Below are 13,005 nucleotides of genomic sequence, written 5' to 3'. Positions count from 1 at the left end.
TATCTGCTGTAGTAGTATCCGGAGACAACTCAAAGCTGAAATTTAAAAATGATAACACTTATAGAGATGGGTATTGCTTTGACAGACTCCAGGATGAGAATTAAATAAAAAAACAATTTTTTTTTAAATAAACTAAATGAAGTTTTTTCCAACTGGAAATAATTTGCAATAGTTGAAACTTAAAATTAAAGAATTATTCCGTATATGAGGAATAATTCTCAGCCTCTCGCTCGTCATGCTAAAGTTTTTTGCGCTTTAAAAAGCTTCTTATTCCAATCCGACGGCCCTTGCGTTTCAGCAATTGTTGTTAAAGAATTAGGGCAAAAGCCAAACTTTAGCGTAAACAGCGAGCAGTTAAGATTTTGTTCGTTTTAAGTTTTACTATTGAACCTTACTTTCAGATGAAAAACCCGGGTTTTTAAATTTAATTTCAGATTGTTTTTCAAATCATACCCAGAACTAACGAAGAAATGATGTTGGGTACCAGCCCCACAGACCCCCGATTTCTTGCAGTTAAATTGAATATAACAATAATTGTAAATTGATTAGTAGCGCTCAGCTTTTTCAGTTTTTCTGCTTATGAATTAAAATGTTGGACAGTAAGCTAATTGAAATTTTGGACAAAATTTGGATTTTTAGTCACCATTTTCGATTAACAGTGGTTTTGTTGAGTAAGTCCTTGAAAATATTTTTTACTACAGAATTTCAGGTGGATGGAAAGAGATTTTATGTTCATATAGATTATACATGGAAATTATGAGCCACTGAAGCGATCGCGACCTCTACAATAGGTTGACCAGATGTTTAAATATATTATATACGTATGTTTAAAAACATTGAAAAATGGTATAAATAGAAAAAGAATTCATCGTTCATTATAAATAGAAAAAAAATATTACAATTCGAAATTACTAAAAATAAAGCTCTTTGCAGCACTAGCTATCCCCCCCCCCCCACCAAAGAAATTTCCTGGCGAGACTGATGACGTCCCGCCTCATGTTTCCCACCTCTGTACCAGTAGGCATGTAAAGTTAATATTTTATCCTACATAGACAAAGATTGTCCCAAAGGGATGGGAACTTTACCCCCCCCCCCTCAGCACCAAAAAAAAGCGTAGACCCAAAATATTTTCAGGAATAAAAAAATATTCATCAGGAATGATGATTTTTTTTCCATCCCACCTTTTCCACCCCACCTCCTTCCACAAAACATATTCTATATTTATATGACGACTTAATAAGAGTTACGGTATTTGAGAATTAAAATTCACTCTTTGAATCATCTCCCCCCCCCTTCCACAATGGCTCACCACCCCTCTTTCATAATGGCTGAGTTTTCTGAAAAATGAAGCACATCAATGAAAAAACTTTAGTTAAGCAAAGTTTTGAAATAAATGTCAGAAATAATTTACTGCAATAGAAAAGAAGGTATCATTTCATAAAGAGACTAATGCTTATCTCCCAATACCCCGTTCTATATTTATCTGAAGGCTCATGGAGAGCTAGAAAATTTTAGGAATCTGATTTCATCACCATCCACCACCCCTCCTTCATAATAGCTGACACACAAATATGCAACATTAAACACATTTATATGGAAAATAAAGCGAATCAAATTAATAAACCAATTAACTATTCATCTTGCATGAACTACGTGACTTTTCAGGAACAAATGCGCCAGCATGCGGCATTACTTACTCTGCAACCGGGAAACACAACACATTTTTTTTTTTTTTTTACTTTTAGATCAATTGGCTATCTCAGAATTTTCAATTGACAGCAAGTTAATCCTATTTGGGGAAAAATCACAGTTTGGTCCTAGAAAATGGGATAAAAGGCCGTTTTCCGTGATACAGTCCTTTTGGTCACTTAAAAAAGGCACTATAACTTCTAGATGCTGTTCGAATGAGACCTCTCGCGATCTTGTGAAACCATCAGTTCTATATGATCATCCATGGATAAAAAAAAAAACCACATCCGTGATATTTCTTCTGGGAAAAAAAACAGTTAAATATTCCACATTTGTGTAGAAGGGAGCTTGAAACCTCTACATTAAGGTCATCTGATATGATGAATCTAATGACGTGATTTTCATTAAGCTCCCTTTGGGGGTGTTATATATTTTTTTTTTTTTAATCTGACAAATTTTCTCAGGCGCGCAGATTTTGATGGGTAAAATCAAGCTTAATGAATTTTATATATTTGGAATCGGCATAAAAAGCAAATTCTTTCCATATAGTATTGTTAAACCCGTTTTTTTGAAGTTTTGATTATTATTGGCGGGTCAATAGTAACCGAAACTCTGAAATTAAAACTAAGATTACAAAATTAAAACTAAGATTCTATAGATTATGAGAAGTGCCTAGAGCTTTTAGTAAAAGTTTATTTAAACATTTAATAAAAAAAATGCAATAACAATAAATATGGTAATTGTAGTAACATTAGTTTGATTTCTTACCTTACCTTAAATCCTCCAACGCCATCCAAGGCGCATAGGACATCAGTGAGACTCCGCCATTCTTCTCGAAGCTGGGCAGCGGCTAATACATCCGCCCAGTATGGCATAATAGCAGTATATATTGTTGCTCGGTCTTTTTTGTGCGTCCGGCGTAGATTATTCATCGGCCTGCCTCTGCGTCTTCAGCCCCCTGGATTCTATTGGAAACGTCATCTTCGGTAGTCTACTGTCCGACATGCGTAATACGTGACCAAGAAAGCGCCATCGTCTATAGCCTACTTTATTACTTCTGTGATGGGTGGTTGCATGGTGCGGGTTCGTATTTGTTCGTAGGTAAACCGGTGGTACCAGCGGACTTGCAACAATCGTCGGAGACAGTAATTTTCAAAGGCTAACAGATGTTTCTCTAGAGTTTGGTCGAGTTTTCAGGTTTCACATGAGTAAAGCAGTATGGTCATCACGTTGGTGTTGAAGTCTCATTTTGAGCCTTAATGAGAATTTTGGAGATTTCTGTATTGATGAGAGCCGATTCAAGGCAGTTTGTGCTACCCCAATTCTGGTCTGGACCTCTTGCAGGCTAGCCTTGTCCTCAATTAGGAGGGTTAGGTCGTCAGCAAATTCTATATCTGACAGTTGTTTTGAGTAGCTAAGTCTTACTCCTTTGCCGTTAGCATTTCGGAGCTTTAAGTCGATGACAATGATGAACAGGAGGGGAGACAACACTCATCCCTGCTTAACCCCCGAAGCGATTTTGAACCATCTTGTGCCACTAGTACTGGTACGAACGCAACATTTTATTTCTTCGTACACGGCCATGATCAGATTTAGAATTTTCTCTGGCAATCCACAGTGGGTTAAATCTTCCACAGGGTTTCTCGATCGACTGAATCGAATGCTTTTTCGAAGTCTATGAATAAGATCAGCAATTTCCTCCTCCATTCATTGCTCTCTTCAATCAGCATTCGCATAATGAAGATAAGGTCAGCGCACGCTCTCCTAGGTCTAAAGCCACTTTGTTCCTCGCGGAGGTTTTGGTCGATCTGATTGATGATTCTATTTAGTGGTATCAGACTGAACAGCTTAGCAGCTACAGATGAAAGGGCGACCCTCTCCATTTTCCATAGTACTTAGCATCTCCATTCTTAAATAGTAATATAATGTCTTTGCTCAAATCTTTGGGAACTCTTTCCATTTCCCAGACGGTTCTGAAAAGGGTGAGCCAAACTGTTGTACATATGCCCAATAAAAGTTTTATCATTTCAGCAGCGATGCCATTGGCACCAGGCGACTTGCCATTTTTTAATTTCTTGGCGGCACTTAAGATCTAAGTAGGAGAGATTGGGTCTAGGTTAATGCCTAAATCGAATAAAGACACTTCTGGGATATGGGGTGTCTGAGGCGGTCTAGGTCGATTAAGAACGTTCTCGAAATGTTCTGCCAAAACGTTCCTTAAACTGCTCTTCAGAAGTTAGGAAGTTTCCTTTACCGTCTTTCACTGGACCCTCGGCAGTTTTTGCACGCCCCAAAATGTAATTTGTTATTTTGTACCCTGGAGTCCCATTTCTTGGCAGCTTCCTCTGCTTGTTCAGCTTTGGCTTCAATTAATTTACGTTTGACAATTCGTGTCTACTTCTTGACTTCCTTGTGCTTCTGTAGGTACAGCACTGAGAGGCGAGCTTGGTGATCACCTTGGGCGCTATACCTCTGTCTCTTTAAGGCGGTGCGTTCAGCTATAGTCTTCCATGTTTCATCGGAAATCCTTCTCTCTTCAGGTCTCTTTCGGACGCCTAGGATCTCTTTCACAGATTCTGCATAGGCAGACGAGACTGCAGTCCATATCGATTCAACGCTTCCTGCGTCTTCGGTGTTGCGACTTCCCAGTACTTCAAAGCAATTTTCAAGAGACAGGAAACACTTTCTCTTCGTTGCTACTTCTTTCAGCTTGTCCACATCAAATATCGTCTGAGTATGTCTCCTTCGTTTCTGAGCTCCAAGTTTGATCTGGACCTTGGCGATAACTAGTTCATGGTCTGAACCTAAGTCAGCACTTCTCATGGTTCTTACATCTAAGAGACTTCTTCGAGCTTTACTCCAAAGAATATGATCGATCTGATTTTTGGTTCTGTGGTCCGGAGACATCCAAGTGTATTTGTGAATGTTTTTATGTGGAAATAACATTCCACCGATCAACAACCCGTGTTCAATAGCAAGATCGATCAATAGGGAGCCATTTTCATTCAGGTTACCGACGCCATGCCTCTCGATAACACTAGTTGTGTATTCTGTGTCGTTGCCAACTTTGACATTAAAGTCTCCGAGAACAAACATGATGTTATGCCGAGGTGCAGCTCTTATCACATCTTTCAGGGTACGGTAAATTTCATCTTTGATATCGCTGTCTGCGTCATTTGTCGGAGCATAGACTGCAACCAGAGTCATTTTAGCGTGTTGTGAAGCAAACCTGGTTATGATGATATGGCTGTCAACTAGTTTTCACTCTAGTAAAGCTTTGGAAGCTTTTGTGTTCAAGAGTAGACCGACTCCCTCACGGTGGTGGTCATCCCGTCCAGAAAATAGGGAATCTATGCCCTTTCAGTATTTCTGTCCCAAAGCTGAGCCCACTAACCTCGCTCGTAGCAAGGATGTCCAGCTTAAATTTCAATGCCTGCTCGACAAGTTCATCAAGTCAACTATGCTCTCGCAATGTTCTTACATTCGAGAATCCAAGGCGTACGTGTTTTTTCGCAGTCATAAAATCAGTCCGTGGGCATGCAGTGTTCGTCATCCTTGAGAAGTCGGGGCTATCTATCACTGATGTTTCTATAACCATTAATTTAACCAGGGAATGAGTGGTTAGCCCAAAGCCCCAGCCCCCTCCTCCTTTCTCAACACGGGCTTGAGAATGGCTATGGCGGAGAAATAAATTGATACATGCCATTTCTATAAGAAATAAATTGATTCACTTAATACTGATCACTTAACATGATGACACCTAATAAACTCTGAGATTCTGTGAATAAAATTTTAAGAGAAGAGGACAGTAGTTTTAGCAAGGGAAAAGTTGCGCTGTATCAAACTTTCCCACGAGCTCAACAAAGGTAATGGTAGAACGTGGTAGCAAACAAAAGATAAATTCTAGCACAATTAGATTATACAGATGATTTGAGTGTCCTAGAAAAAAAACGTTAACCAAATACGCATATTTTTGGAAGTTTTGAGAGTTCAATGTGATATAGGTTTCAAAATGTTAAGAAAACGAAGTAAACTGAATAATAAAGAAATAAATATAAAGGGATAATGCTAGGTAGCAAGGAGATCGACTGGAATGACATTTTTACTTACCTACGCAGCAGTAATAGTAAGGACAGTAAGATATGTTTTCGAAATATGACTAGGGTACTTGAAGTTAGGCAGTAAAAGTGGTTAGGTATCACTCTGAAACGTATGCGCTTCGAAAGCTTGAGGCAGATACGACGAAACAAAATTGACCTAAGGATGACAATAAAAGCACGGTTTGATACCACTTTCTAGGGCATTAATGAGAGGCAGATTAAGATTCTTAGGCCAAATTTTATCGCTAATTATCGCCTGATTTTCAGCAATCTATCCCAGGCTAGGCAAAATGTAGGACGTTGTCAAAAGGGATCGGAAAGGATCTTGACAAAGGATATAGGAGGTACTAAAGGGTGATCCTCTGAAAATCTTGAGATGGAGAAGGAACATGCGCAACTCTATTGCCCAAATGCAACTTGATACTAAAATAAGTAGTAAGTACGAGTTACTTATTATTAGCTACTAGTTAGTTAGTAGTTACTACGATAAATAGTTAGTACTCGTCAATATGTTTCTGTGCTGGCGTTAATGGGGGATCCAAAATGGACCTTGGAGATCCTTATCAAGATTTTGAAAAGGTTGACACTACATCCAAGGACTGGCTCTTGAATGTCAAAGAATATATGTGTCAAAATAAAAACTGTGTTAATAAAAACTATATTTAAACTCTATAGATGTTCATGACAGCAATGCTTGACAAGATTGTGAAGATCTAAGAAAACAATATTGCAGAATCGTTTAAGGTTTCTCCCTTTTCAAAACTATATGCAGAACAAAATATAATGCTGAACATAGAAACGTAAGCAGGCGGAATAGTAAGACAGCTTACCTGACTCGTGAGAATCACAAAATTTGCTGGTGGACGTGAATGCTGAACAACAACTGCCGGAGGCTCCATTTTTAGACCTCCAACAATCGAATTTCTAACGCCGTCCAACACTATATCACAAACACGACCATCCAGTTGTTGAACACTGACCCCCTCTGTAAGTGTCTGCGAAAACGGAAACATATCACTCGATGCGACCCAAATAGAATCGGTGTCATCCGCATGAGGTGAAGACAATATGGAAGTGCCTATGAAGACAAAAAAAAAAGATAAAGTTTGAATAAGAAAAAAAATAATACAAACGTTCTAAAACTTTATAAGTAGCTCTTCTTCCTTTTCTTGCCTTTAACCCGGGTTTTTACACACATTCATGAAGTAATGAAATAATTATGCGCGGATTGGCACGTTCAACATCATAAATTGAGGTATTAAATCACACAGAAACACCTCTCGTCTTTTTTTATGTTATTATTTTTTTTTACAATTTGGCTGTGTTTCCGGCAATTATCCTTCCTTGGACGACTAGACTCCTTAGAATCCATATTCAACTTACTAATAATCAGTAATGATCGGTTAATTCAGCAATAGGGCTAGCCGCTGCACAACTTCTGGTGTTATGCATACCTAACAGGAGGTGTGAGGGCTACCAGCTCGTTTTGTTTCTAAATAACCGTTGCGTAAAAGTAAATCGAGAATAAAGTTGATAACCGACTTTAAGGATGTGTTTCTCTTGAAAATTTAAATTAAAATTTTTGGAGAAAAAAGGTGTTAGAATGTGAAGATTAAACTGGGTTCACCAGCTGATGGCTTCCGTCAACATATTTTGACGTATGTATTCCTGATCTCTTTTCCCATCTATTCAGTCAATCGTTATTTCCTCACGAATATTGTTATCAAGTTCTATTATAAGGAGTGAATGGCATTATGTACTCAACTCAATGCAATACAAAACTACAACAAAACAATACACCCCCAACAGAGAGCTGATCGCATAATTGAAGGGTGTGGCAAACATAAGAATTTAATTTTCAACACGAACAAAAAAGTAAATGAATAAATAAAAGAACAAAACCAGTTAACTAGAAAAGGAAAGAATGGATAAAAACAGTAATGCTGGGTAAACAGCGCATAGAAAGTAATCGCGACATGCGCAAACAAACAAATAACAATAAAAAAAAGATAATAGAATGTGCTTATGCTCCATCATCAAAGCCCAAAACATAATATGTAATATTTTCTCTTTCAAATTATAATGATTATGTCCAAGTGGCTCAATTAGATTTTGTCTCCCTAATCTATGTATACTTGAAATTAAAGATATTTATATCTAATTGAGAATCTTTTTGTGATACCTTGGATGTGAAGGAAGATTTGTTTTGTGAGGAGGAATTAGCAACAGTACTAAAAGGATTAAAAAATAATAAGGCTCCAGGTGCTGATAGGGTGGTTAATGAGTTTCTTAAATATGGTGGCTCTGAGGTTAGAAATAAGTTACTGAAGATTATGAATATGATCTTTGAAAAAGGGGAAGTACCTAACGATTTTAGGAAAACCTTAATTAAGCCACTTTATAAGAAAGGTGACAAGAGTGAGTGCGGTAATTATCGAGACATTAGTCTGGTCTCTGTAGGTAGCAAATTACTTAGTAATATGATACTTTTTAGACTGAGAGATGCCGTAGACAAGGTTTTAAGAGAAGAGCAGTGCGGTTTTAGAAAAGGTAGAGGATGTGTCGACCCAATTTTCACTCTTAGGCTAATAATTGAGAAGTGCCTGAGTTTTCAAACGCCTTTGGTCCTCAATTTCATAAATAATGAGCAAACATTCAATTCTGTTAATAGAAGAGCTTTGGTAAAGGTTTTATCCTTGTATTGTACACCAGACAAATATGTTGAAGTGATTAGTGCTAGATGCGTGAATAACACTGCTGCGGTTAAGGTAGGAAATGAGGTTAGCTGCTTGTTTTGTATTAAATCAGAAATCAGGCAGGCTTGTGTTCTATCCCCATTTATATGGATTATTTTGATGGACTTTGTCTATATTAGAAGATACAGTGATGACAGTGGTGAAATATGGCTCTGAAGCATGGACGCTCTAAAAAGCGGATGAAGATTTGCTAGATGTTTTCCAGAGAAATTGCTTAAGGATTGTTCTGGGTACCCGGCTGACTAACCGTATTTCAAACAATAGGCTATACGAAACATGTGGTTCAATACCGCTCTCTAGGGCTATAACGAAAGAAAGGTTAAGGTGGCTAGGGCACGTTGTGCCGATGAATGATGACAGATTTCCGAAGATTGTTCTTTTCGGCCAACCGTCTAGGTCTAAACCAAAAGCTGGACGTCCCCGTCTGGGGTGAGAGGATGTCATAAAAAAAGATTTAAGGGAAATGGGAGCTTCGTGGACGGGTGTAAAAAGGGAGGTCTTGAATAGATTGGGGTGGAGGAGGAGCGTGCGTAGCTGTGTTGGTCTCAGGCGGCTTGGTGCTGCGGTGAGTTGTTAGTAGTAGTAGTAGTAATATATAATATTCTTATTTCAACTTATGTGTAGTTGTTTTTGCGCTGTGTCAGACAAATTGGGATTTTGCATAATATAATGTTAGTTAACGTTCATGAAATTCAAATCTAAAGTTTAAATTGATACTTACCTTTACAATAGTAGCTAGCACGGACATTACTAGGCTTTTGAGAGGTAGAACTAACTGAAAAACCAGGTGGCAGTCGGATATGAGTTAAAGTGAGACCAGAATACCTCTGAACGGGACTAGTCAAAGGCGCCCCAATAATGGCGTTAAACGGCAAGCACGTAAAATACATTCTAACACCTGAGGTGCTAAAGGCAACAAGATTCAATTCAGGGGACTCACTTGATTCGATCAGTGATATACCAGCAAGAGGTCGAAAACAAGTTTTGTCAATTGTGCTGGAAAAGGAAAATTACTTTATTGGTAAGAAATCACAGGAGTAACACTTTAAAAAATAGCTCTTAGAAAATGTAATCGGCTATTTCAATGAGCTTTTTGCTTGGTACCCCCTCCCCTATCTGTTTCAAAAATTATTTTGAGTCAATGGTCATTCATTTAGCGAATGAAGTTGAACTAAACAAACGTACAATAATTTTTGTAAAATTGTTCATGTCGTATGCTTAGAGCAGAAGTCTGTAAACAAATAGGACTTGGAATAAATTTCTTTTATTCCTTTATTCTATACATTTTCAACAGCACTTCTAAACAATTACCATTACTGTTTGTCAGCCCTATTTAACCTTGTGTTTAAACTTTCTCAGTTCAATATAATTAAGTATCTTTCCTCTCCGTCTTTTAATATTTTTCTCTCGTTTCCAAGTCCTCGGAATTTTCTTTCTATGTCGTTCTTTGAAAACCATTAAAGTTTCGCTCACATAGCTAAATTAATTTCTTAAAAATATTGAAGAAAGTGGTGTCCAAAAATCGATTATTTGCCCAGGGGCTTAAAAGCATCAAAATACTATATTACTATTATTGTTTTTTTTTATCGCTTAGCTTTTTCACGAATGATTTTTCTCAAGCGTCATATTATCATTTTTAATCCCATACAATTGTCATTTCTAGGGTTTCTCTCTTTATACCAGAAGTCCGTGATTTTAACAACAGGAATGGAATAAAAAAATAATATATGATGAATTAAAAGAAGATAACAGACTATCATATCTTCCTCCTTCTTAAAAAAACGAAAGACACTTAAGTTTAATTTGGACTTGGCAATGTACTTTATTTCATTGGCGTCCCTTGATTTTTTTTTTTTTGGGGGGGGGAGGGAGGGAAAGCATAAAAATTTCTTCCTGGCAAGGGAGGGGGTGCCAAAGGTTGAAAAGAGTAAGGTTGATATTACTATAAAACACTTACAAGTGACACAAACTTATGCTATATTTACGTATTTTGCTAGTCTTCTAAGATTAACAGCCAATCGGCCCCTTACCTCCTATTTCGGAGTAGGACACTCCTACTTCGCTTAATGCAATATTACAATTTCTGCTCTGGTAAGACTTAACACAGAACAACTTGGTTTCCCAGAATTTAACGTGGTATCTTATGGTGGAACTTATGATAACCCTAATACAGCCAGAATCTTGAAGATTCCAAAACATAAGTTTCTCCGTTGATAGATAAAATTCGTATAATTCGTACAAAAGACGTATGGTAGATAAAATTCAAAATACTAAGTCATTAAAAAAAAATAGTACTACTACTTAGAATTTCAATTTTTTAGTATTTTGTACTTTTCTCAGCTGCATAAATCATGAAAACGAAATGAAAAACACGAAAAAAAACTAAACGCAGAGAAAGAAGTTTTATGCATCAACTAATAAAAGTCCGAAATAAAGGTTTTAATAGGAATTATCACGGGACACAAAGAGGCACAGAAAATAAACAATAATCTAAAAATAAGCACGTACTAGAAAATTGAATCGTCATATCAGATTGCTTAAAAACCACAACAGTATTTTTTAATATATAAATTTCATTTTTTTTTTTTTTTTTTTTTTTTTTGCAGAGCGTTTGGGACTTTTTTTTTTTTATTATTCTCAATTATAGGTTACCATAGTCTCTCTTTTTATTTGATAAAGGCTTCTGGACATAAAGGCAAAACATTCGGACTTTTATTACTGTTTGCAAGAAGAAAATTCCCAATATTTACAGTTTTAATTAAAATTTTATATGTTATTATATTTTTTCAGAAAGAGAGAATATTTATTGCAAAAAAAAAAAAAAAATAAATAAATAAAAAAAAAAAAAAATATTGGTAATTTTCCAATAGATCTTATTACTTACGCAACAATCTCCAAAACTACAGAACATTACAAACGTTAATAGATTCCTCCATTCCAAAAAAAACAACAACGGAAGAACCAGAGTAAAAAAAAATCCCACCTGAAACCTTGCTTATGCTAAAAATAAAGACAGATCATACCCAACAAAGCAGTGGTTTATCGGCAAACCCCATAATGTTGGCCTATTAGCCTTTTGGATAATAGTATAAGGTATAAACTCTAATATGGAAGGAAAAACACAGCAAATCGAAGATGCAGACCTTGCAGACCGCCGAATTGGTTTTCTGATTAATGAAGTTTTTTTTTCAATATTCATGCCCGTCATTCTCAAACAAACCAATAGGACTTCAAGGTGCATTTTAATGCTGTACATCATAAATAAAGGGACAAAAAAATTCAGGGCCAGAAACGGATTTAATTTTAGTTCTTTTATAACTATTTCTCATCAAATACCGATTATCACAATTTTTTAGAACACGAACCGCCAAATATTGAAGGGAACGTAGCAACTTTGGATGTGTCCGAAAAAAGATAGCCACAATGAAACAAAACGAATCAAATGCGGTTTCTATTAATCGAAGTAAATTACATGAGGAAAATATTTGAATTTTCTAAGAATCCCCACATTCCGAGCGATTTCGAATGATTTATACATTTTACGTAATTTGAAAAACTATGAGTATTGTCCATTATTATCTGAATATATTTTACAAAATCTATACACTCAATACTGAAAGAGCCAACACCAATCTCTTTAAATCAAGGGTAATAATTCGGTAACCTAAAAATATTAACCATACAGACTTCATGTAATTTAGCTTCAGATGATTGACCTTCCTATCTATGCTATGTTATTCACTGTCAAAGCTAATAATTCATTTTCTATTTCTGCTGCCACCTTAAGGCATACGTCAGACGCCAATAAATTTAGAACTTGATTAGGGGTTTGCTGTTAGGATACCGCCGAATTCTGTGCGAAGAACATCAAGGGTTATGTAAATGGCATTAATATATAATGCACACAACAGTGGTCCCTGTGGGTCTTCATAAATTTTACATAATGATCCGTTGATGGACCTTCCCTTTGCCCACTAAAGTAATAAAAGAGGAATCAACGCTTAATATGGAAATCAAACAGTCGCAACACATTCTCAAAAATACAATCACTTTCCAACTTTTTCAATAGGATCGGATTATCACAAGCATCAAATGCCTTCAATATACAAAAAAATCATTTTAATTATTAATGGAAAGGCATCATGGGCCCAAGAATTGATTTGTCTACATAAACATACCTCGTGAGCGTCACTTGAAAAAGATTGTCAATATTTTAAACTTAGCGAGTAAATTATTTCAAATTGAATTTACTAAAATAGTCTACAGTCAAAACAAAATTATTTTGTCGCTTAATTCACTTCTTATCTTTACGCCCTTTTTTTCGTGAAATTACAAAAAAAAGAAAAAATCAGACGCATAACTTATGGCCAGGTTAAGGGGCAAATATAGTACAACTAGCCTGGGTACGCACGTCTCAGTATTTCGTCAGCAGAGAATGACCAGAATATGCTTGCTTAGTA

The 13,005-nt window shown here is 36.4% G+C and overlaps 1 protein-coding gene across 5 annotated transcripts in view; it reads right to left on the bottom strand.

The window, feature by feature from the left end:
* The window catches only part of Nup154 (nuclear pore complex protein Nup154), a 170,765-nt gene that overhangs the window by 113,233 nt on the left and 44,527 nt on the right, over positions 1-13,005 (bottom strand). For all 5 annotated transcript variants that reach the window (XM_089094519.1, XM_089094521.1, XM_089094520.1 and 2 more), the window contains exons 7-8: positions 9,267-9,541; positions 6,620-6,867 (exon numbers count right to left, since the gene is read on the bottom strand). In XM_089094519.1, coding sequence (XP_088950645.1) covers positions 6,620-6,867; positions 9,267-9,541 — 523 coding nt within the window. The remainder of the gene's footprint in view (positions 1-6,619; positions 6,868-9,266; positions 9,542-13,005) is intronic.

The sequence above is a fragment of the Artemia sp. Qi Xiang Cuo genome, chromosome 9 (genome assembly GCF_049724085.1).
Source record: "Artemia sp. Qi Xiang Cuo chromosome 9, ASM4972408v1, whole genome shotgun sequence".
Classification (NCBI taxonomy): domain Eukaryota; kingdom Metazoa; phylum Arthropoda; class Branchiopoda; order Anostraca; family Artemiidae; genus Artemia; species Artemia sp. Qi Xiang Cuo.
Note: the sequence above shows the minus strand (reverse complement) of the source record. Positions and strands in the feature narration are given on the sequence as shown.